The sequence below is a fragment of the Rousettus aegyptiacus genome, unplaced genomic scaffold, assembly GCF_014176215.1.
Source record: "Rousettus aegyptiacus isolate mRouAeg1 unplaced genomic scaffold, mRouAeg1.p scaffold_m13_p_3, whole genome shotgun sequence".
NCBI lineage: Eukaryota > Metazoa > Chordata > Mammalia > Chiroptera > Pteropodidae > Rousettus > Rousettus aegyptiacus.
The window spans coordinates 23,350,486-23,376,602 of NW_023416306.1; the positions used below are offsets into that span (position 1 = coordinate 23,350,486).

At 33.5% G+C, this 26,117-nt stretch overlaps 1 protein-coding gene and 1 long non-coding RNA gene across 2 annotated transcripts; one reads left to right on the plus strand and one right to left on the minus strand.

Annotated features, from left to right (window-relative positions):
- The first annotated feature begins 2 nt into the window (after positions 1 to 2).
- LOC107516410 lies at positions 3 to 17,781 on the plus strand. Its single transcript, XR_001598291.2, has 3 exons — positions 3 to 272; positions 4,726 to 4,853; positions 17,732 to 17,781. It is a non-coding gene; the product is annotated as an uncharacterized LOC107516410 (long non-coding RNA).
- On the minus strand, positions 11,766 to 12,709 carry LOC107516408 (olfactory receptor 13D1). The gene is given in 2 exon segments (XM_016156105.2): positions 11,766 to 12,571; positions 12,574 to 12,709. Coding segments are annotated over 2 exon segments (942 nt in total).
- Positions 17,782 to 26,117: the final 8,336 nt, after the last annotated feature.

Genomic DNA, 26,117 nt, shown 5'->3' on the forward strand with positions numbered 1-26,117 from the left:
TCGGCTGGATTAGCTCCACCCTCGACGTCTGGGAGGCGCGGCCGGACCGCCCAGTCCGCTAGGCTCCCGCCTCCGGCCCGGCCCCGGGCGCGTTTGGTGTGAGCACGGTCCCTGGGGTGCTTCATTGTTTCCTCAGATATTTGAACCCCCACGTCAGAGGTGACACTGGAATTAGCCGAATGCTGAGGTCGTTCCTGTACCACCCTCTGAGCCCGTCACCTCATCTCTGCCCGGTTGCGCGCAATTCGTAAATGTTCGTGTGTAGAATTCGGGTGGGTCTGTCCATCGAGAAGGAAGTAGGGATGCGTGCGTGTGTAACGGTTTCAAGACGCGGAGGTTGTTGCCTGGTTGAGTTCTATGCGATGTGTACACAGAGCCGAAGACCAGGGAGCCTTCATTTTCTTCATTAAGTGCCCTCTCTCCCTGTCGCCACTCCCGCCGTGACTTTGTGAGGCTCCTTACAGTGCTTTAGGTTGTATTTTTCAGCTCCGAGGAATGAGAGCACCGACTAGACAGGAAAGTCAAACTTAAACATACATAGTTTGAAATAAAGTAATTTTTTTTAGACAAAAACAAAACATCTGTGATGTTCTTCTCGCAAGCGCTGATCATTAGTCCCCAGAGTAAATACTTTCAACGACTTTCAGCTGTTCCTTCTAATGCCTGTTTCTTTTTTTCCTATCAAATTATAGGAATTTTCTGGTGTTTCTCATATTGCAAGTAATACATAGACCTGTAATTGATATTTTCAGTTATAGGTGTATGTGTTAGTTGGAAAACGAGGATTTAGGTCTCTTACATGTCACTACCCCCAAATATACTTCTCTTCCCACATCTGATAATGTTTACCTTAAGAATACGTCATTGTTACATTATTAATTTACATCGTATTAATGTTCACATTTTTCTTGCTAATTACATTACGTTAATACACAATACATAATTAAACAAGATTACACACTTTAGTTATATTATTGCACCCACTAAAGTTGCTTACACTATTAAGAGTAGGAAATTATTACAGACTTACCACGTGTGATTGTATTGGTTGTGCCTTGCTCAAAGACTTTCGAATCATCTGTTGAGAGGAAGGGAGGCTTTTTAAAATTAGTTATTCCAGAGGGGATGATTCAGTTTTTCAAGATGGACATCCATTTCTAACCAAGCAAGAAAAACAAAGTATCATCCGTGCCCAGACTGGATCTTTCTCTTTATATTTATTAGACTTTTCTCCACTGGAATTAAAAATTTGTTCACTCACTCAACCCATATTTATTAAATTTCTTCTATGTTTGAGCCACATTTCCCAGAAACTGGTAGAGAGATGAATAAAAGACAAAGTCTCTGTCCTCTTGGAATTCATAGATTAATAAGTCCTGAGAAAAAACGAAATAGGATATAGAGGATAGAAAGTGCTGGAGGAAGTAGCAGAGACTTCTAGTTATTTCTGTGTCCATTCTCACCTTTCCTGCCCCCTGCCCCGCCCCATTTTTTAAATTGATGATAGAACTCTTGTAGTAGGTGCATCCATGGGACTAAGTCCTGGACAGTGAGAAGTGTTAGTATATTTATGACCTACTGTAAGTGATCTTAAAGCAGTGTTGGAGGGTTGTTTCCCTCTTTGTTCCTTTATTTCTGCTTGCCGGACTGTGGACGTAGGGCTTGAGTTCTTGATCTCAGGTCGAAGCCACATGCTGAAGATGGCAAACTGAGGGAGAAGTAGTCTAGATTCTGAAACCATGAGACACCATACTAGGTGCCCTGGACTGCCCATCTCCAATGTCTTTTACATGAGGAATCTTCTTCTAGTTTAAGTGACTGCTGCATGGCTTAGACCTATAATCTTAATAGAAGGGTGACCATTTCTTCTCTGTTTCTTTTTCTTGCCTTGGTTTTTGTCTTATTTGCCTTACACCTATCATTTATTAATCACCATATTCTTTGCCAAAAATAAATTTCTTCTCAATATGATTAACATCACTAATCAGTTTATTAGTTTTATCTTCTAGAGTTATCTTTTGGAAGTCCTTTGTTCTCTTGCTCCAGTGTGGACTAGTTCTTTAATATGATATCCTGGGGAATCTCATTAACCTTGTGTTGGATTCTCTATTTCCAGGATATTGTATCTTTTTTTATTCACTGCTAACTTTAGGAGAGGGTACATGGACATTAGACTTTTGAGACTTGCTCCCCTAAAAATGTTGCATTTTACCAACTCACTTGATTTATATTTTGGGTGGGTATAAAATCCTACATTGGAAATAATGTTTCCTCATATTTTTAAAGGCTAGTCTCCATTTTATAATAACTTTTATTAAGACATTCATGCCATTCTGAATCCTGTTTTTTATGTGATTTGTTTCTCTCATTTTGGAACTTTTTGTGTTTTTCTCTATGTCCCTGGTGTTCTGCAATTTAACAATAACATTGTGAATAACATTCACAATAGTTATAATAATGTTATTTTTTTATTTATTGTTTCTCACTTCAGTGTACCCTCTTAATCTGCATACTTTTTAATTCTGAAACATTTATTGTGTTTTTTGGATTTTTTTCTTCTCGTTGATCTCTGGAACTTTTGTTATTCAAACACTGTGTCATCATTTGATCTTCTTATTTTTTATCTATTATTTTACATCTCTACTTTTTTGGTCGATGTTTTGGGGGGGGGTACATTGCCACAATTTTATCTTCTAACTCATCTTTTGAATTTTTAACTTCTACTTTCACAGTAGTTATTTCCAAGAGCTCCTTTTTTATTCCTTCTCCAGAATATTTAGTCTCTCGCTCTCTTTTTAGAAACCATATTCTCTTTATCATGGGTTCAATATTTCTATCTCTGAGGACATTAATTACAGATATTTATTTTTCAGTTATTGTTTTAGGTCTTCTTCCTGTATTCTTTGTTTCTTTTAGGTTTTATTATGTTTTCTATCATTTGATCTGTTTTCTGACTATATACTAGTATGTAGTCTGACTAGTATATAGTCAGAAAACACTATATATAGTGTTTTCTCTAAAATATTTTTGTGGCGATCCTTAGCTATCAGCTCATGTTATGAAGTGATAAAAAATACTGAATGCTCTTTAAATATGAGTGGGGCCTGTCAAATAATGGGCTTTGCTGTAGAGTTATCTGGCTGGATTATTTCATTGAGGGGAAATACCACATCTGTTATTCTCTAGAAGTCATTTTGCTCAGTCTAGTCAATATTCCTGTGAGGAAAATTCCAGGGGCCCATCTGTGAGTTATAAGCCTTATTGCCAGTTTCTTGTGACTGAGAAGGAAAGGGGGCCGGATATCTCAGTATTTGGTAGGTGGCCATTAACTTAATTTATATGTTTATGGCTGGTTCTTATCTCTTCAGCCATATTTGGTAATCACGAATGTGGTTCAGCTTTTTAAGAATATAGTAAATAAAATAGGCTAAACTGCTATAACAAATAGACACCAAAATTCATAATGTCTTAAACACAGTAGGGTTTCAGTTCTTGTTCCTTAAGAATCTAAAATGGGTTTTCCTAGTTGGAAGTTATACGTGGTAAATTAAGGACCCACATTTCTACCCTGTGGCTTTGCCATCCATAGAGCCCCATCGTCAACAGCATCTAGATGTTAATGAAAAGTTGAAAATGTTTAACAGATAGTGAAGAGTAAAATTCATGACTGCAACTTAGGGAAAATGTTGGTAAGACCCTGAGAAAATTACTCTCTCTCAGAACTTCACCTTTCTCAGTTGGAGATAAAGCTTACCTTAAAGAGTTTTGAGGATAATTAAAACCTGTTGAGAAATCGAATAGGGTTACCAAAAATAAAAATAAAAATAAAAATAAAGAAACAAAAAAACCCAAACTGAATTATAATTATCAAGATGTAATTGTATTATGTACTTGAAAGTTGCTGGAAAAGTAGATCTCAAAAATTCTTACCACACACATTCCCCGAAAGGTATAAATATGTAAAGTGACATATATGTTAACTAATGTTAGCAATCATTTTGCAATATATATGTATATCAAATCATTAGGTTGTACACCTTAAACTTACAGAGTGTTATATGTCAGTTATATCTAAAAAAGCTGGAAAAAATATTTAAAAATTCTCAAAAAGAAATAGACATGCTTCTTTATCAGGGTGCTAACAAGCTCTTGGTAAATATGAGATATGATTTTCAAATAGGGATAAGCATCAAAGAAATTTTTATCTATTTACAACAGGTAAAAATAGTTTGACAATACTTATGATTTTTATTGGTCACAAAATTTCTGGTTTTTCTCATAATATTGTGAATTGTTGCCTACCTTCAGAATCAAAGGAAAAACATTTTCAGTTCTAAATTGGTAACCATAAAAATCTAACTTTTTCCCACCCAAGTTACCAGACCCCCGGAATTGTATCCATTGACCCCTTGGGGATCTGCGTACTGAAGGTTATGAACCACTACTCTAGAGTATATGCCTAAGAATGGAATTGCCAGGTCATAAGATATGTACACGTCCATTTTACTAAAGAGTGACAAACTGTTTTGTAAACTTATACCATTTATAACAGCGTATGAGGCTTTCTGACCAATTTTTAATTATTGCCCATCTGGTCTGAAGATTGTGTGAAGATGTATTTGTACTCTTCACATAACAAATAGAAATTATATGAGGTGGAAATTATATGAGGTGGGCAAAGACAACAATCCATTTGATAATGTTTCTTCTTGGTTTTCTCCGAAGGTCAGAATCATGCAAATCTTCAGAAGCAAGAGATGGAGAGATGGGTCCAATGCTGGCTCAACTAAGCAGGAGGGCAGTTGCTGTAGATGCAAACTCCAGATGCTTGTACTTTGTTGATACATCCTCCGGTAAGCACTTTCCTAGTGTTGCATTCTGAGGCCACTAGGTGGTGGTATAGACTAGTTTTCTTTGACTGGAACGGTGTGCCTGTCTATTGTTATTTTTGAGTTTCTGTAACTCAAACTGTAGTTATTTAGAGTGAAGTTAACTTACAGTCTTCTTTTGTCATATGAGATTATATATTAGAGAGAAAAACTTCAGTAAATATGAATTACTATCAAAGTTCATGAATTGCTTTATTATGATTAATATGAATGTAATAAAATAACAATTAGCTTTTCATTCCATGTTCCTTAAATAGCATCCTACTCATATCAGGGAATATTAAGTATCTTTTGTGCCTTGAGCATTGAATTAAATGCTGTGGAGAAGGGAAAAGACCAGATGCCTCTTGAGCTTGGCAACATGTCTGATATTTCTGAATCGGCTTTTCTGATGCAAGTCTTATTAGAATAAATAGCCAGAAAGATTTGTGAGCAGTTTAATATTAAATATAGTATAAATGTATTTAATGTTGTTTCTAATAATAAAGTAAATTGTTTTTATTACTAAAACCCTGAAACATAAGTTTACTATATATCGATTATATCCCTTTTTAGATATCCTATATTGTCTTTCTTTATATTTTGCATTTGAAAGTGAATTCAAGTACTAATGACATTTTAAAACTTCTCATTAATAAATACAATTAGGCTTTGCAAGTCTATTGTTTTGAAAAATCCTTGAACCTTGTTGCTGGAGTTGGGGCTGATTCATAAATGATATGAAGTATTTCTGGACTTGTGCTATTTGTCATTTATTTGTATTGCTAAATAAGGCTAGTTTCTTCCCTAGATATAAGCTGAGACACCCAGCTTTAAACATTCACGCACTTAGTTCGTGACATATTTTTAAAATGAATTTGCTCTTTCAGATGAACACCCATTACCCAGTGCTCTCCAATGTATTTCTCTTCATCTCCACTAGCTGTCATAGATACCTACCAGCTGAGTAATTAATTCACTACTTTGTAATACGATTTAAGTTCCCATGACCATCAGTGATTGCTATTACAGCATCTTTGTAATTTATTATATCTTTTTAGTCCTCAATATTGTATTGTGGACCAGAGCATTAATGCAAGGAGCTCATAGGCTGTGTCCAAACACGGGGGTTCTGTTGTCTCTTTTGTTCCTCTTTAGGTTCATCAGGTTGTCACCTAGGATTTTCCCAAATACACTTTATGATCTGAGTTCAAATACCCCTCTATTTTTTATGAAAGTTGATAGACACATAGTTTATGGAAAATCAGCATTACTCAGATTAAAATTTCTTCTGCAAACTATTCTAAGTTGACATCTCAAGAAAGTATAGTAGTACTCCAAGAAACAGGCTTCATTTTCAAGATGATTTTCTTTTTATTTAAAGACACCGAATGTTAAGAAATATAGTTTCCAGTTTTTTACTCCCTTGGAGATATCTGAAGCTTCTACTCAGCACAAACAACAACAACAACAACAACGAAAAACTGAAAATAGTGAAAAGTTGTAACTGAACAGGCTGCCTCAGTATACTTTCATAGTATTTTTCATTGACTATTAATTGGTCCTGAGCCTGTAACTTTTTTAGAATGAGGCACATTGGTAGGTTCATGTACTAGAGTTTCTTTTATTATTTCTTCTTTAATATCTACACCCTCATTAGAAATATTAATTTTTTTCATTCCTATTTAGTTGCCCTCACATTTTCAAGAGGTTTTAATAAATGTTTACTATAGAGAGCCAATTTTTTTTTTTTTTTTTTTTGCTAAAGCCTGTAGAATCTGACATTCCTGGGGAGTCAGCAGTCCCCTGAGAAACAGCCAAAAACATGTGAAGGAACATGACAGACAACACATTTAACAAGTTTCTTGTTTTCTTTTTTCTTATTACCTTAAACTGATTCTTGTAAATCTTCTGATACATTTCTTTATTTCTTGTTGTTTCTCCTCTTATCATACCCATCCATCAGTAATAGCAACTGAAACCCTGACAAGAGTTTAGTATAGAACTTTAAGTTTTACAGGGACCATTGCAATTCATTAATTTCTTTTCAGAAGAGATGTAAATAAACTATTAAAAAGTTGTGCCTTTTAAAAATAATGGAACTTTTTTCTTAATCAATTTAAAAAGAATTGACAATGGTACTATTTTTCTATGCTTGCTTCATTCATTGATAACATTTATTCAGATATATTGCTGATAGGTTTTATATAATTATTTTCCAACACTGTATTATGAAAAATTTCATACATTAAGCAAAACTGAAAAAATTTGAAACATCATACCCTCAGCAACTAGTTTCTGTGATTCACATTTTAGTAGATTTGCTTATCTCATGTCTATTCATCTCTCTATCCCTTCATTAAATCTATGTTATTTTTGATGAATTTCAAAGTAAATTGTAGATATTATTACCCTTTTCTCTAAATACTTCAGCATGTATTTAAACTAGAGTTTAAAACTATATTTGTTTTTTCTTTTAAAACTATATGCAGTTTTTTCTTTTAATTTAAAGTTTATTTACAGTACACTCAGAAGTCTTAAAGTAATATTCATAGTTTTAACAATTTCATGTTTGTGTCACTCAAATTCTTTTCAAGATATAGAAAAAATATATGGTGATAGAAGGAGACTTGACACTTGGGTGGTGAACATACGATGAAATATATAAGTGATGTATTATAGAATTGTACACTTGAAACCCATAAGATCTTATTAACCAATGTCACAGCAATAGATTTAATTTTAAAAAGCCGAACAAATACACATGACCTAAAATAGTTTTACAAGAAAATTCTATGAAACTTTCAAATGATAGATAATTCCAATCGTATAAGGAAAAAGCAATGTATTTTAATTATAGTAAATAAAGAAAATATAGTAAAGCAAACAAAAATATATAGAACATACGCATAACCTCAGAAAAGTTCCCTCATGCCTGACCCAGTAGATACTTGCTTTAACTCTTCCCTGACATAGGCAAGTTTTTAATATATCATTGATTTTTATCTATTCTAGAACTTCAATATATACTCTTGTGAAAACAACACTTCAGCTGCCGTGCAGAGAATAGATTGTAGGTGAACAAAAGTGGAATCAAGGGTGTGATTTGGGAAAGCCATTGCAGTAGCCTAGGTGAGGCGGTGGTTTGGACTAGGATGGTAGCAACGAAAGTAGTCAGATTCAGAGTAAATTAGTTTGAAAGAATTTGCTGGGGGATTGGATATGGATGTTTATGGCACTGCCACTTCCTGAGATGGGGAGCCTTGATGAAAAGTAGTTTGAGGATGGAAATAATCAAGGTTTCTGTATTGGACATGTTATACTTAAATGCCTATTAGATTAGATCACAGTGCTGGTGATACATGTGTGGAGTCACTAGTTTATAAATTGATATCTTTTTATTTTAATTATTGTCAAGTTATAAGCTCAACAAACCAAGGGATTAGATATATGTGTAACTGGATTTGATGGACTTGCCTGATTTATTACAGTAGAACTTCTGATACCTAGAATGAATAAAACTATATGCGTGACAGAGGAAATATTATTTTAACCAGGATTATTACTATTTGTATGTACCACATATAATACCCATACTGTTCATATTCTATGAAAAGAAAATCTATTTAAAAATGAATAGATTTCATACAAAAAAGCAAAATCAAAGAATTAATCTCTTGATTGAAGCCCACTGTTAAATTTGTGAGATTACAAAGACAAATAACTCACAGGTCCTGATCCTAATGACCTTTCAATAAAACAACAGGCCTATTGTGTGCACAATCAAAGAGAAATATGTCTTCACATAAGAAATACTTCAGAGTTTAAGTAGATTGTAATAGGAATGTAACTTGGTGGAAAAAGATGTGGAGTCTTGCTAGGATGATAATAAGGGGCTGTCATGTCAGAGGAGACTTTTTGGAGAAGCACCTTGAATTTTTCTAGATAGATTTTAAGGAGGCAATTTTAGGTGGAGTGAATGGAATTGGCAAAGATGCAGAGGCAGCAATCACCGGATTATTTAGGCAATGGCAAATAAGTTTGTTTATCTTCAGCATGAGAAGGACAATGATATATCATTCGTTCATTCATTCATTCAACACACATTTATAATAAATGCCTCTTGTAGGTATCAAGGACCTTAAAATAAATATTATTCATCTCTTCCCCTCAGAAACCCACAGTCTATTAGAAGAGATAGACATGTATGGGAAATGGTAAGGGGAATGTATATTATGCGATGCATGGTATCAGCCAGGCACTGAATAAGACATTTTGTAATTTTTTTTTTATATTCAATACTCATAAAACCTCCTGAGTTATAGACTGAAGTCACATCTTATGTCAAGACAAATGGAGACTTTGATAGATTAAAATGTATAATCCTACTGAATTGTAGAATTAGTTTATAAAAGTCCTGTGGGTTTTTTTAAAATTTTGTTTTTAACTATGGCAGATTGAATAAATAATATATGACCTTTAAAAAATGTATGGAAGAATGGAAGAGAAAGAGGAGGAAACAATTTCCTCCTGGAGAAGCCAATGAAGTGGTGAAAAGATGACAAAATTCGTGAAATGTGATTAAAAAAACTGGTGATGTTTGCATTGACAAATATTGTAGTGGCACAAAAATTCTTAAGTTGGGAATCTTAACAGCTATTTCCTCATAACTTAGACCCCAATTTCTCACTTTTTAAAAAATCTCATCTTTCTCCAGATCTCTTGCCTTAGCAGGACAGACTCTACTTTGTTCGAAAGGGGCTATTGTGATCAAGGAAGGATGAAATGGAGGAAAGAGATGGTGAAAACAGTAGAAGACTGGATCTTAGGGAATGGTGGAAAGAGATGCTATAGAGCAGTTGTGGGCTGTAATGCAAATAGAATTTTTACAAGTATTGCTGTGGTATTGGGGTTTTTAAGAAAGCCTAATAGAGGCTGTTCAAAGTATTCTTGACTGCCAGGGTTTTTTCCTGTTGTTAAGAATGAACCATATAGATCCAGTTTTTTGAGAATTGTAATAATACTTCTAACACTCATAACAGAAGGCAGGTAGTGAGTTGGATTCTCTCTTTCTTTGGCTTTTTATTGAAAGCATACAGCTTGATAGATTTTCCCAACAGAACATATCACTCAAGGTGCTTGTAAACTGGACTTCAATATTTCTAAATCATTGCTTATGAGAAAACACTATTCTTTTAATACTTCCTGCATTTTTTTCCTGTAGCTCTAAGGGTAGAAGCTGCAATTTGTTTTGGGTGTAAACTCACTCTCCATTTTGGGAGGGAACATGTTGAGGAGTGCTTTGAGCCAAGGATCTGTTATTTTTAGTTGAGAAAAGTGCTGCTTCTTATGGTAGAAGGAAATGAATAGACACTATTAATCTTGAAGAAGGAGAGGAGCTACAGAGAAAAATAGATATAAGAGGACTCGCGAATGAAGATGGCTAAAAGATATCAACAACAATAATATTTAATATTGATTTATTTTTCTTACTGATAATAGCCCCTTTCTCTATTCTCAAGAGTAGGTAAAGGTGTTAAACATTTTTTAAGTGTTTGCCATTGGGTTTTCATTTGGCTGGTTGTGTGTACATAGTGGCCTTGGAATGTGGATATTTAGGAGACTTATGTCTGTTCTTTGTGGGTTAAATGTACTGTTGGGAACTTAAACAACACAGAAGTATACAGGATTACCAGAGAGGAATAATGGAAAAGTTTAGAACACTAGTGTGGCATAGAAAAGAAAACTAGAAGCTAGGCAAATGTAAATGCTCCTCAGAAATTCTTGGGGAGATGATTGGAGCACCTGTGGGCATAGAGAATAGAAACTGGATTATTTAGTTATTAAAGGAAAGAGGAGCCCCTAAACACTGGAGAACTTGGGAACATGTAGGTACTATATCCTCATGTTTGTTTTCTGACTCAAAACTATGAGAGGAAAAAGGAGCTGCAAATGAATACTTTAGTTAGGGCTATATTGATTATAAGTGATGAAAATTCAACTCAAAATTAGTTGTTTATAAAAAGGTAATTTATTGACTCATAACTAAAAAGAGTAATTGTGAATCTGACTTTAGATACAACTGGATCAAAGAGTTAAAATAACAGGATCAGACACACCCACTCTTCTCAATACCCCTTTGCCTCTCAGCCTCTCTTCACATATTGGCAAGGATTGGCTCCAGTCTTACTTTTGACCAGTTTAGCAACCCTGGCAGAAAGAAAGACTCTTTGCCATACTGAGGCAGCATTCTTGGGTTGAGTTTGATTAGCCTAGTGGGATTCGCTTGCTACGCTAAATGAATCAAAGGATTTGCTTCTTTAATTGCCTAAGCTTCTGTTCTCCGCTTACCACAATTTCCAGAGGGTAGGGACAACCCCATCTAGCACCCCATGGACTTAAAGGGGGAGGGACTGTTTAATTGTCAAAAAAAAATTTGTATTCTTTTACCAGAAGCGGGGATGCTAGAAAACAAAACAGTAAGATGTTCAATTCAAAGGGAATGAGAAAGGAGACCAGAAGGACAGAAGGAAGAGAGAAAAGGAAGGAGAAAGGACAAGAACGAGAAGGAAATGCGGAAGAGAAGAGAGAAAAAGCAAGGGAGAGAGAGAGAGAGAAGGAAGAAAAAGGAGAAAGCAGACGACAGAGGAGAGAGAACCATCTTGAGGAAAATCCGTGTGCTCTACGTGGGACCAATTGACAGAACTGCATAGAGTTAGAAACTGCAGACAAGACACTATTCAGAATATTTTGCATGAGCATGGTGTATTGAAAAGAATGGAAGTTTCCTTTTTGACAGGCAGAAAAGTTCTCTTGATACTAGGTTCATGACTTTGTCTGTGAATACAAAGATCTGATCTGGTCCAACATTGATGATAGCATGTGCCTCAAGTCCTTTCACATTTTCAATGAACGCAGGTGTTTGCTCAGGATTTTCTTCACTGCTTCTTTTACCTGTTTATTCCTTAGGCTGTAGATAATGGGGTTCAACATCGGAGTCACCACTCCGTAAGATAGCCCAATGATTTCATTGGATGCTTTCGTGTCCTTTGACTTGGGCTTCATATACATAAAAAGGGCTGAACCATAGAATAAGATGACTACAGTCAGGTGGGCTGAACAGCTAGAAAAGCCTTTTTTTCTTTGCTCAGTAGAATTAATTCTCAGGATGGAAGAGAGGGTGAAAACATAGGAGATGAAAATTAACAGTAGAGGAATTGCCAATAAAACAATATTTGCCATTGTCATGATAAGCACATTGATGATGATATCTAAACATATGAGTTTAAGAAGAGCCAGAATCTCACAGGTAAGATGGTCAATGACATTATTCCCACAGAAAGGCAACACCATTGTCAGGACTGTTTGCATTAAGGAGTTTAGACAGCCTATGATCTAAGACCATACAGCCACGTGCACATATAGCACCTTGTTCATGATGATGGAATACCTCAGTGGGTTGCAGATGTCCACATACCGGTCATAGGCCATCACAGTCAGGAGGACACACTCAGTGGAACCCAAACCAAGAGAGACAACCATCTGCAGAGCACAGCCAATGAAGGAGGCGGATTTTCTCTCAGACACAAACATAACAAGCGTCGGAGGAATGGACGATGGTGTGTAACACATGTCCAAAAATGAGAGGTTCCCAAGGAAGAAATACATGGGGATGTGGAGGTCAGAGTCCTGTATGCAGATGCGATGAGGAGGCTATTTCCCAGGAGGATTATCGTATACATGATGAGGCAGAGCACAACCAGAAAAAGCTGGAGCTCTGGGTATTGGGAAAGTCTTATCAGAAAGAATTCATTAGCAGCTGAATAATTTCCCATCTACATGTGTCCATGTCACCTTCAAGGTTTAGAAAAGGAGAAGATTCAGGGAAATTTAAATTTATGACATAGATTTTCAACATACCTTCACTTCCAATATTGTTTTTGATTTTTGGAAACTTCTAGAAATCAGAAAAGGCAGGGATATGATGTCAATTTTATTGATGGATGGAAGTGAGGCCCTGAGGAATCCAAAACATTATAGGCCTACACAGTAGCATAGTCAAGGCTACTAATATTCCAAGAGTTCTAATTGGAAGTGCCAAATAAGATTTAGGACAAATTACTATCATATTTAGATATGTAAGGATGTCTTTGTAAAGGGAAATTTAAAAATTAAAGCTGATTTCTGATGAAGTTGGCTTCTATTTAGAAGATTGTATAAATCCAGCACCATATCATTTAACTTGGATATGACTTTGTAACTTGGTGTATTTTTCTGAGTCTTGGACTCTGAAAAAGCAATAATAAGTTGTCAAGTTGTCATTAGAAACAAATTAGGTTTTACGTGCCCAGAACAGTAGGTGGTTCCAACATGAGATATTGTATATACAATTATATTTACTTTATATAATATTTACCTTCTGTAATATAGTAATATTAAATGTTTATTTACGTATAAAGATGAAGGAAGAATGACTCCTTTTCCTTCTGTTCAAGAAAGGTCTCAGGTGAGGAGGCCATTTTTTAGAGTTTAGGTCAAAACGAGTGAAAATGGAAACAGTAACTCCACCAAAAACACTGAATCAAACCATCACGTAGGTCTATCTGAACCTCTTCAAGTAACCTTTTCTTTCACTTATGCCATTTCTGCTCCCATGGTGGTGTCAAGGAGGTTTTGTTTTCTAAGATGAGCATCAGCAACCTCACAAAAACATCCTAATAGAGAAATATAATCTGTGCAAGAAAAAAAAAGTACTTGCTTTGTAACACAATTTCAAGTCATCTAGCCCCTCCTTCAATCACACTGTTATCCCTAGATCCATTTAATGTAGAAATTCTAGAGGTGCTACAGAATCCCCAAATGCTCTGCAATGACCATACTGAGTTTCTTTCAGCCTCCCCATAATACTACACCTTTTTTCTTTGTGTATTTGGACCTGGTATTTTCCAGGTCCAAATACACAGCTTGAAGGGCCCATCCTAACTTGGATATTAACTTTTCTGGGAAAACTCTCTCCCCTTTTATGCACTGTCTTAGTTCCCTGTACTTACATATCACATAGAATTCTTCATTTACTCATGCAATGCAAACTATGCCATGTGTACAGTGGTAGGCAATCAGGATCCCATTGTGAGAACTTGTTTAAAAAAGGCTACTGATGCAGAATGCTTATGAGAGTTATTTTATACTTTTAAGAAGCAATTTCTATGCTGTATACCATGTTTCAATATGAAGAAAATTATGGAACAATTTATAAAAACATTGTATCAAACTAAAATAGCCTGTTATCCCAAATTATCAAGTGCAGAATAAAACTATGAATCAACATTACTTATGCATATATATGTAAGAATTATAAAGTACACCAAAACTGTACACTAAAGTGATGTAACTTATTTCACTAATTCATGAAATGCTAAATTAATATTTAAAAATCTATCACTATAATATACTAAACAAGCAGGCAAATCCCTAAACAAATGGTCATATTACAAGATGCTAAAAAGCATTTGATAAAATGTAATGGTCATTCTTGATAAAATGTCTTAGTAATGCTGATGTAGGAGGATACATAATTAAGATACAATTAGTAAAGATAATCTTTCTGAAATCATTGGATCACATAATTAAAAATGTTGAAACTCTGGAATGTATCCTTTAAAGTAGTCAAAGATCGATTGGCACCATTATTATATAACATTCCCCCCGCCCCGGTTAATCCACGCAATAGGATAGAATAAGAGAAATAAATGACAGTGCAGGTTTCAATTTCAACTGCAATTTAATCAGGTGCAGCAATTTTATTCTGTAGGTTGCTGGAATTTTGGTTTGTGCTTGTTGTAGGTCATGCTTACTCATGAGTAGACATACTCTCATATGCAACCAATAAAAATTGTAATCTTGAAAAACAGTTAAGGGAAAAGAAAATGCCTATGGTGTAATATTACATTAAAATAGGAAGTTTCCTAACAGTATAAATAATCACAATTTATATATATATATATGGCTGAAAAAAAGCCGTGACAAAAGAATTAGTTTTCTCTGGACTATGGGAATGGAGGTGTTAGTAATAGTCTTAATGTTTCTTCATTCTCTAAATTTTCTTTAAAAAAAGTTTCATGACTGTGGAAATCAAAACTATTTTTAAATTTTCTTTTAAGGATACAGTGGCAGTGATTTGGAGACTTTTGCCCCCAGTTTTCATTAAAAATAAGAAAGGGTAAGAACAGTTAATAGAAAGGAAATTAGAGATAATTTGTTGATTTATTACATAGACTGCTTTAATGCTATGTAATGTTTTGATTTCAGGCAATCATTTCACAAATACATCCACCCTGAGCAGATACACGGACACAGTCCTAGTTCTTGGAATAGGATTCTCAAGTCCACCATTTACACTGGTCCAGGTGGGCAGTATAGATAGGATGCACTTTATCAGGCACCCAACTATATCACACAGTAAAAAGGTAAGGCAGAAGAATACCCATGATGAGGAGTGGGATATCAGTGATTATCATTACCTCAGCTTCTTTATTTCTACCAAAAATCAGTAAAGTTTCAGTTTCTTGGGTCTCTGTTTTTGGCCCATCTCTTTCCAAATGGTCAGTCTTTAGATTGATGCTCATCTTTTGACATCAACTATAGAAAGAAAGCAAACTCTGCTTGAGGACTTGGATCAGCAAGTATTCATCCTTTTCCTATGTTTACTAGCAGAAGAGAGTGGTAGCTTATAAAACATATGTATACTCACCTAAACTCCCTGATTTTAACCTAAAGAACCTCTCGAACTAGACTGTACCTCACTCCCCTCAGAAGAAAATCAAATGTGCTAAATAGCACATCCTATCTCCTGCTTCAGCTAGTTTTCCCTCCTGTTTATGAAACAACATATTCTTCATATCAGATATCCTTGGTGCTGGATCTCCCACGCTTTTCCAAATAAATGACCCCTTTTGCACCCCAGTCGCTAATAATGAGCAATAGTGCGCTAGTTAGAACAAGGCCTCTTCTCGTTTTCTTACGTAGTTCTGAGAATTATCCTGGGTTTTTCTTTTTCACATTTCTGTGTGGAAACCTAGAATACTCCTTTGTTGCGGCAAGCTTCAATGAGCTAGGCTTACTGCTGGGATGGGGTCACCCAGCATGTCTTCTTTGTGCTTTGAAGATCGCTAGGGCCATGCTAGAGTGTATAGTCAAGTAGCCTCTAGTCAGAGACACTGTTAGCAATGGTGAGGGAGAGGAGAAAAATAAAGCTTTCTACCCAACAGAATGTCATGTTATAAATTTTTATGCAGTAGTAAGTTAATGTGTCACATAAGTCCTTTCCTACCTCTGAGCCTTGAATATTTCCAGAGGTCCCACCAGTGGCTCTGGTAGCCAATTTAAATTCTTCCTTGTTTTATTCGAAGAGACTATAATCCCAGAGTCTTTAAAGAGTACAGAAGGTAGTAACTTTTAGATATGTTAGAGATGCTGTTCTAAAGACCTGATTGCACCTAACTCATTAAACAATAATGTTCCTTTTCCTCTGAATTTTTACTTCCCTGATTATACAAATAATATTCAGTGTAAAAAATTTGAGAAGTTAGGAAAATCCAAAGGAAGAAATGAAAGTCATTTATAGAACAAATGTTAACTTTTGATAGAGACCTGTTCATATTCTATATTTACGTGCCAGAGAGCACACTACATTTCTGCATTTAGTATGTGATTTTATAATTAAAAATATAGTATATATATTTTCCCATTTCATTTTATTAGGCAATGTTAATGAATTTCATACTCTGTAAATGGTAAATAGGAAAGAAAAACATATAATAAGTGGTAGCGAAACAGGTTTTTGCTGGATCCTCCGCAACTTTTAATGTTTCTTGGCTTTCTGGAGGTAACAACTAGGTTGGAGGACTGGGATCAGAGATTCCCATTATTTCATTCCCTGTGAGTAAAAGCCAATTTCCATTGTCAGAAAGTATCACAGTGTCCATTTTACAGAATGAAAATGATTGCGATGTACATCTTTTCTCTTTTGGTGTAATAACCCAAGCTCTGCATGCACAGCTTCCAGAACTGTCCAACACACTCCCGCCATCGCTTCTCAATTGTTCCCTCTCACTCCACTTCCTTCTATCTACTTTCCAGACCCTGGCCCTGCCGTGCACTTTCCAGGTCTTAGTGTTATATTTGTGACTATTTTTGGAAGTGGAATTTGTCACAAGTATTGATGTTTTATTTTAGCAGGCAATGTTTTGACAAGACTCAAATTTTAAACTTGTCTTCTCTGAGGTGGGTAGCAATTGAAATCTCTCTTACTGTCCATTAGCCTTAGCTCTACTTATTTGTCATTTAGAGATCAGCCAGTATTTGGACAGAGTTTATACAGAAATTTGGGGCTCCCACTCTCTGGCCATCTCTTTTCTGTGCTATTCTCTTCTCAATTTTCAACTGCTGTGATCTTCCTGAACTCTGTCCTCTGTTTCTTCAAGTCAGTAAGAATGAAGTTTTTCATCTGAATTTTAGTCACCGGGTAGTGATGGTAACTTTGCCCTTTCCTTATTTTAAAACTTTTGACAGGGAAACTTACCCAGTGCTATTCCTTCTTATAGGTATTGACTGCCCCCATTCATTTTCTGGATGCTTGAGCTACATCAGGAGAGTTTTATTGTTTGTTTGTTTCATTTCATTTTTGTTTTATTGTGGTAAGAACATTTAACATGAGATCTAAGCCCTGTTAAGAAATTTTAGGTGTACAATACAGTATTGCTAACTATAGGGACGATATTGTACAGCTCTGGAACTTATTAACATTGAGTATCTGAAACTTTGTACCTATTGAATAACAATTCTCCCGTTTCTCCTCTCCCCAGCTCCTGGCAACCATCATTCTACTCCCTTCTTCTACGAGTTTGACTATTTTAGATTCATCATGTAAGTGGAATTGCGGAGTGTTTGTTTTTTTTTTTTGTGATGGGCTTATCTCACATAGCATGAGGTCCTCAAGATATATCCATGCTTTCACAAATGGCAGGATTTGCATCCTATTTAGGCTGAATAATAGTCTATTGTATGTATATCCCTCATTTTCTTTATCCACTCATCTGTTGATGGGCATTTAGGTTGTTGCCTCATCTTGGCTATTGTGAATAATGCTGCAGTGAACATGGGAGTTCAGTTATCTTTTTGAGATCCTAATTTCAGGCAGTTAAATAAAATATTTTGTCTAGAGTTTATAGTTGTTATCTATAGGATGTCCAAATGTTGAGCCAAAGGTTGCCATTATTGGAACACTGTATTTAATAGACTACGAACACTCTTTTTCACATTTTACATGTTATTTCCATATCTATGTTATAAATAAAATAAATCAACAAGTTGTATTTTCTTGTATTTATCTCATTATAAAATAAAATAATAGGATCGAGCAGGTTTCACCCTGGTTTTTGCTAAATAAATTGAATGAGATGAGGGCTATCTGTTCTTTGACATTTTGGTAAACTCATACATAAAACTGTCTGGTCCCAGGAACACTAAATTTTGATTAGAGGTTAGTGAAAATAGGATGAATTTTTTTCCATCTAAGTTACCACTAGTCCCCTTAAATTTTATTCAAGATGTCCTTTGAAGTTAAGAACCACTGCTAGTGAATATATATGGGAAGGAATCTGTGGATCATAATCTGTATTCATCTTTATTTTTAGTTAATTTAAACAGTTTTGTTAAAATAAATGTGTATTTTTATTTAAGTTTAAAACATTTATTGGTTTATTTTGTTTGGTTTTGGAGTATATATTCATTTTCAGTAATTTTCCAAATTCATACTCTAACATAAGTGTGTAAAGGTTCCTTTCGCACCATTATTCTTCTGAATACTTAGTAAGGACCAATTTTTATATTATTAAATATAGTCTGGTTAGTTCGAAAGATTCTTTAAGCCTCACATGACAATAGATATCATTCGAAGGATGTAGAAAATTATATATAGTAGCTATAGGAAGTACTCTGCCTAAAGATGGCTTTGTTACAAGGATTTGTTACAAGGTTAGGTTCATGCAAATCTGCAGAAAGAAGCAGGATAGGCAGAGCCAAATGCTGGTTCAATAGGGTAGTGAGGATAGTAGTTCCTGCATATAAAAACTCTCCATGTGTGTAAGTTGTTGGTACCATCCCAGTGCAGGTACTTTGAAGAGTCCTTCATAAACACTGCTAAGAGAATCACGTTTCCTGTTACGTTCTGAGGCCATTCGATGGTGGCATATGGTAATTTTTTCTTCATCCTTTCTTTGAGTACATACCTATAAGTGGAATTATGGGATCAACTTCACCTGATCTTGCTTAATTGTTTTTCAAAGTCTTAATTTATACTCCCAGTGGCAATGAATTAGAATTCGTGTTTCTCCATTTAATGTTATAATTTAGTATTTGATCTTTTGGAGGGTATGCAATATCTCATTTAAATTTATTTTGCTTTCTGATTATTTGTGATTTGATTAAATTTTTATATTTTTTATGAGTATTTGGGTTCCTTTATTTTGTAGAACTTACCTTCTTATTGGATTGTTTGTATTTTTCATAAACATTCTGGACTCATCTTTTTTTTTGTTTGTTTTTGTGTACTACGGTAAGTTTTCTCATTTATGTCTAATGTTTAAACTTTCTTATGGTATTTTTGTCATATAGAACTTTTAATTTTAAGGAGGCCGAATTTGGCATTCTTTTATGTTTTGTTTTTTGTCTTGTTGAGCAAATACTTTCTCTGCCTGTATGTCATAAAGATATTAAACCACAATTATATATAGAAATTCTGGATTTTTCTTTAGAATTTGCCTATTTAATTTTTTTAAAATTTATATGTGGCATACTATGAGATAGACATCTGTTATCTTTTTTATCACTATGAATAATTAAAAACCAAACATAATTTATCAAATATTACATTTGTTACATACTGATTTATAATGCCATATCAGTCATCAAACTCTCTGTTAAATCTGTTATCAAACTCTTATAGATGCCTGGGATGTTTGTGGACTGTCTATTCTATTCTGTCAATTTATTTGTCTTTTTAGCTTTACCACTATGACATTATCTAAATATCTGCAACTGTATAATGAGTTTTGATGCCTGGTATAATGATTACCATCTCCTTATTCTTATTCTGCAATATTTTCTTGGCAACTTTTGTCTTTTATTCTTCTGTGTAAATTTTAGAATCAACTTAATAATCTCTGAAGCGGGAAAAGAAAACCTGACGATGTTAGATTTTGAGAGATTACATGAAATTTAAAGAGAATGTTGAGGATAAGTATTTTTGAATTTCCTAAATAGGTACAAAATATAGCTCCCTATTTACTTAGGTTTTCTTTTCTTTTTAATAATAAAGATTTATAATTTTCTTTATAAAACACTTAAGCTCTTTTTATTGGATTTATTCATAGACACTTGATATGTATGTTGATAGCGTGAATGAGATTCTTTTTAAAAACTTTTTTTAACTAGTTGTGATTGATACAAGGAGCACAATTGATTTTTTAATTTTATTTATTTATTTTTTTAATTCACCGTCACCCCCAGCCTCACCCCCAGCTCCACCCCCACCTGCATCCCTTTAAGAACTTACGGGCCCCTTAAGAACTGCATCTCTGAATGCAGGTTGTCTCCTCCCAAGCACCAGGGTGCACACCTGGGGAGCCTGGTGCACCCGGGGCCTGGTGTACCCGGGGCCTGGTGTACTCAGAGTATGGACTGTGGCTCCACTGGGGCTCGAACCCATGGCCTTCTGCAAGTAAAGCAGATGCGCTAATCACTACCCTATGGAACCACCCCTTGATTTTCTAATAATGATCCTTGATTCAGCATCTATTATTAATTCAGATAATTTGTTTATAACTTCCATTCATTTTCTCTGTAGACAATTATAGTGTTAGATGATGATAATTTCATTGCTTCCTTTGTAATCCTTATATATCTTATTTTTTATTCTTTTAAAAATAGAATTCTAGTGCAGTGTTGCTAGAAGAAGCAAAAATAGGCATTTTTTTCTCATTTGAAGTTAAAGGTATATTCTTAATATTTTATCATTAATTATGATATTTACTGTGGGTTTTTGGTAGATATCTTTTATTACATTGAAGAAGTTTTCTTTGTTTTAATTTGGCAGGATTTTTAAAAATATTATAAATACATGTTGAATTTATCAAAAATTTTTTGTACTTATTAAAATGGACATTTTTTTCTCCTTTAATTGATGTTGTGAATTACATTAACATATTAATGTAACTTTCTTGAATCCATGGGATAAACTTTACTTGAACATCGGGTATTATTATTTTGTACATTGCTGGATTACGTTTGTTCATATTTTATGTGAGATTTTTATATCTGTGTTTGTTCTTCTGCAGTTTTTGTTTCACTTTATACTAGGCTCAAAATCTTAGTTTGAGAAGCTCTTCCTCTTTTTCTATTTTCTGAAACACATAGATAGGGTAAAGTTTTTCTGTTTTTGAAAATTTATTAGAATTTTCTAAGAAAAGTTTTTTGGCCTGGCAATTTTTTAAGCAACTGATTCAATAGTTTTTTGCCTTCGAATTTTTTTCTGTTCTTTATTTTCCTTAGTGTTTGAATTGAATGTTAATGTATTAATCTTCACTATTTCTTTCACATATATACATATGTTTATATATATGAAGATTGAAATATCTGTCTTCTGTCTATTGATCTACTTATTTGTGCCTGTAAATTTCTTTCTAGAGCTAAACTGCATCAAGTGTTTTTGGTGGCAATTGTCAAGTTCTAAATATTTTGTAATATCCATCAGGATTCCTTTTCTAGTTAATGAATTGGTTAGAAGCATGTTTCAAAATTTCCAAGTATAAAATATTTTTGGGTTATATTTTAGTTATCATTTTCTAATTTTCTTCCATTGTGACTAGAAACTGTGGTCGAATGATTTAATTTTTCTCTATTCATTAAGACTTGCTTTACATTATTAATATGTATTATTTAGTACTTGATTATAAAATTGTGTGGATCTTATGTATTATATATATCTTATATATTTATTTATTTTAATCTTTTAAATTGTAGAATTCAAATTTTTCATTTTCACATTTCTATACCTATCAGTTTGAGAGAAGTGTGTGTTAAAATCACCAAGTTTTATTTAGTGTTTTCACAAAATTTGTGTCTTAAATTCTGAAGATTTTTGTTTTTTCTTTATTTTGAAAAGCTGTGTTTTGTACAAATAGACTGTTTTTTCCTTCTGATTTTTCTGCTGTTTTTATGTTTGCTTCAAGGTCTATTTTGGTTACTCTAAGCAATAACTTTCTTTTAGTTGATGTTTGTCTGGTATGACTTTTTCCACTCTATTACTTTAATGTCCTTTTGTTAAGTTTTAGATGTTTTTCTTATAAATAGAATATAGCTGCACTAAAGATAATCCAATCTGAGAATCTTTGTCTTTTAACTGGTATGGTTAACATAATTACATCTATTATGAGCAATACAAATGTGTTTGAATATATTTCTTTGATCTTTTTCTCTTATTTTGTATTTTCTATCTACTATGCTCTTTTATTTGTTACTTTTTATTTAATTTTCCTGACTTAGATTGATGAAGCTTTCTTTATTTCCTTTACTGGTTTGACATTTTATATCTTATTTTTATTGTTTTTATGTTATTTTTAAAAGATGCTTGCTTAATACAGCAAAGTCTAAAACTCACATACTACAGTCTTCTTGAAGAATACAGGGATCTTAGAATAGTTACCTCTTATTGTCAACCTCATTTATCATCTATGGTTTTAGTTCTAGAATTTTATTTCCTCCACCTTGTTTTTAAATCCTGCATTTGTTCCATTATTTTTTCATAAAGGCAATCATTTTATAGATTTATTTATATATTTATTAGTTCTTTATTATTTATTTATTTTTTAATTTCTACTTTTTCCACCTAGGTCGAACCATTTTCTTCCTTAGGTACATTCTTTTATAGTTCATTCAGTGGGTACTGTGAATGATAAAAATCTCTTAGCCTTTTTCTGAAAAGTTATTTATCCTTTTTTAAATACATTTTTTATTTATTTATTTTTTTAGTTATAGTTGTAATACAATATTAAATTAGTTTCAGGTGTGCACCATAGTGACTAGAAATTTATATAACTTATAAGATAATCACCCTGGTAAGTCTGACACCATGCATAGTTATTACAATATTATTGACTGTATTCCTTATGCTATACTTACATACCCATGACTGTTTTTATAACTGGAAATTTGCACATGATAATCTCTTACCCTTTTTCACCCATCCCCTCAACCCTGCTCTCATCTGGCAACCATCAAAATGTTCTCTGTATCTATGAGTTTGTTTCTGTTTTATTTTGATTTTACATTCCACATGTAAGTGAAATCATACAGTATTTCTCTTTATCTGACTTATTTCACTTAGCATAATTCTCTCTAGGTCTATTCATGTTGTCATAAATGGCAAGATTTTATTCTTTTTTATAGTTGAATAATATTCTGTTGCATATATGTACCATGTCTTTTTAAAATTTATTTTATTACTAGTTTCATTACAAGTATACAGTACATTGGTAAGACATTTTATAGATCATAAAACGATCCTCCTAATTGCTCTTTCTCATCTCTGGCTTTCTACCTAGCCATTACATACATTAATGCTAACTTCATTTCCTATGCCGCGCTCCCCATCGCTGTGACCATCTATCAACTACTAATTTGTACTTGAACCATTCGCCCCATTCTCCCAGACCCCCACCCACCTCTGCTCTGGTGTCACCAGATTGTCCTTTAGATTTGTGCGACTGCTTTTGATTAGTTCTTTTAGTTCCTTAGATTCCGTATGTAAGTGAAACCATTTGGTATTTATCTTTCTTCGTTTGACTTATTTCACTCAGCATAATAACCTCTAGTTCTACCCATGTCTTTGCAAAAAGTAGGATTTCATTTTTTTTAATGGCTGAGTAATATTTCATTGTATATTTATCTTTAGTTTTGAAAAATAATTTAACTAGTTTACAGTTTACAGTCATTTCACTTCTATAACTTGGAGATATGATTCCATTATCATCTGAATTCTATTTTGATGCCATTTTTACTTTATTCTTAATGCATATAAGAGACTAAGTATTCTTAAAATATAATAGTATTGTTTACTATTGAAAGCAGAATGTGCTTCCTTTTTAAAAAGATGTATTAGATGCTCTTTGCATAAAACACTATGACTTCTTTTTAGACCAGCTTTCATGGTTCATTATTGACACTAGCTTTACTAACATATTTTGCATTATTATGAATATTAGTTTCCATTTATTTAATATTTGTTAAAAACTCTTTTTATGTGTTTTAAATGTGAACTGTAATTCCTGCCAAATCATCAAATAAGTGTAGACTGTATGACACACAAAAGGAAAAGCGGAGGAAGTTCTCCTGTAGCAGCTATACATTGATCCATAGTCCAGGTTCTGTTGCTATGCTCTTTATGTTATAGAAGGCAAGTCAAAGAAAATTCTGTATTTTATGTTTTGAAAACCAAGAGTAGATGTTAAGAGAAAATACTGATAAGTTACAATATACTTATTGACAAATAAGGTAATATTGAACACACTATACTCTTACATCATTGTACTTAGAATTTATTATGATTTCATCATTGTCTTTAGTACATCTGGTCAGACAAGGTGGTCAAATTCCCCACCTTAACCTGGTGCTAGAAAATACAGAGCATAAGAACTTTACTAAAATTCTGTCTCCTATTTCTTATTTGATTTTTTTTTTGTCATTTGTCTCCATTCTCTTCTACAATTTGCTTTTGCTTTATATTCCTGAAATTTAATGTAGTATACTGACCTTTGTTTTAATAACTATTTCTTATGAAGACAGAATTTTATTTTTAACAATGATTAATATTATGAGTGTCTGTTTGTCATTTAAGTATAGTCTTCATAGTCTACTTCAATAATTTCTTCGATCAACCTCTTCCCTAACACTGAGCTATAGATTTATTGTATCATTTAACATCCCTTGAAAATTAAATCTCTTATGTTTGATGTGTGAAAATTCAATAACCCTTTCTCACAAAGAGTAATAGAGTAAACTGTATTGGTCAAGGTCTTAATTTCTTCTTTAAAAACCAATAATATACATTGTGCATACGTATTAGCATATACCCCATAATCAACTCAATTATTATTACAGTGTAACTAGTATTAATTTAGATATTCTCTGATTAATAGTATCTCATAATTTAATTATTTTTATGTCATATCTGTGTAAGAATATGGGTAAATAGAGAAAGAAAGGGTTCTTTTTTTTTCATCCAGGTTATAGTTTAATTTCTTTGGGTTGAACTTTAATTTTTTAGTTCTCATTAAAGTTCCATATCAGAATAGATCCTGAGAAATGTTAGTGACTATGTAAATTAGTTGTTTTAATAACAGCAATGTTATAAAATATATAGGTAATTATCATTCGACTAAAGAGAAATGGCATTATTAAAAGTATCTTCATGACCTTATGAATACTGAATGTGAAATTGCAGAAAAATGTTACAGGAATAACTGAGTTCCATTTTCTAAAGTCTGTACAACCTGACATTCTCTGGGGAATCAGTAGTTCCTGCAGAAATAGTTAAAACCATGTGGATGACATCAGCAGAAAATATGTCATGTGAAAGAAGTTTGTTAGTGACTTTCTTCTCATTAGAGTTTAATTTCAGAATCTAATTTTCCTTTCCTTCCTCTCCCTTTCTTCCCGTCCCCTAGGATTAATAACGAAACCCTGATAACCATTCAACATAGGAAACTAAGTTTCAAAGGGACCATTAAAATTTATTGTTCATTACTACCTTGTTGGAGTTACAAACAATTTATTAAAAAGTTTTTCTTTTTAAATAGGGTAACTTTTTTTTTTCCCTAAGAGAAGTTTAAGGAAATTTATAATGACACTTTTAAAAAATTCATTTGCTACTCTTGACTCCATTAGAGTCTATCTTGCATCACACATTTAACTTGACAAGTTTTCTATGAGTTTAAAAATATGTACATGGTTTTCATGTTAGGAAAATATTTCAGGGAGTCTTGTAAAGAGTGCTTTAATCAAGAATGATCTCTTGGTGATGTGAAAAAAACTTCTTCTCTTTCATGTTGTTTATTTTTATAAATTTAGATATTTAAACCTGCTTAGTAGGTCAAACAAATTGCTGCCTTGTTTCCTCGAAAAAAGGAAGCATAA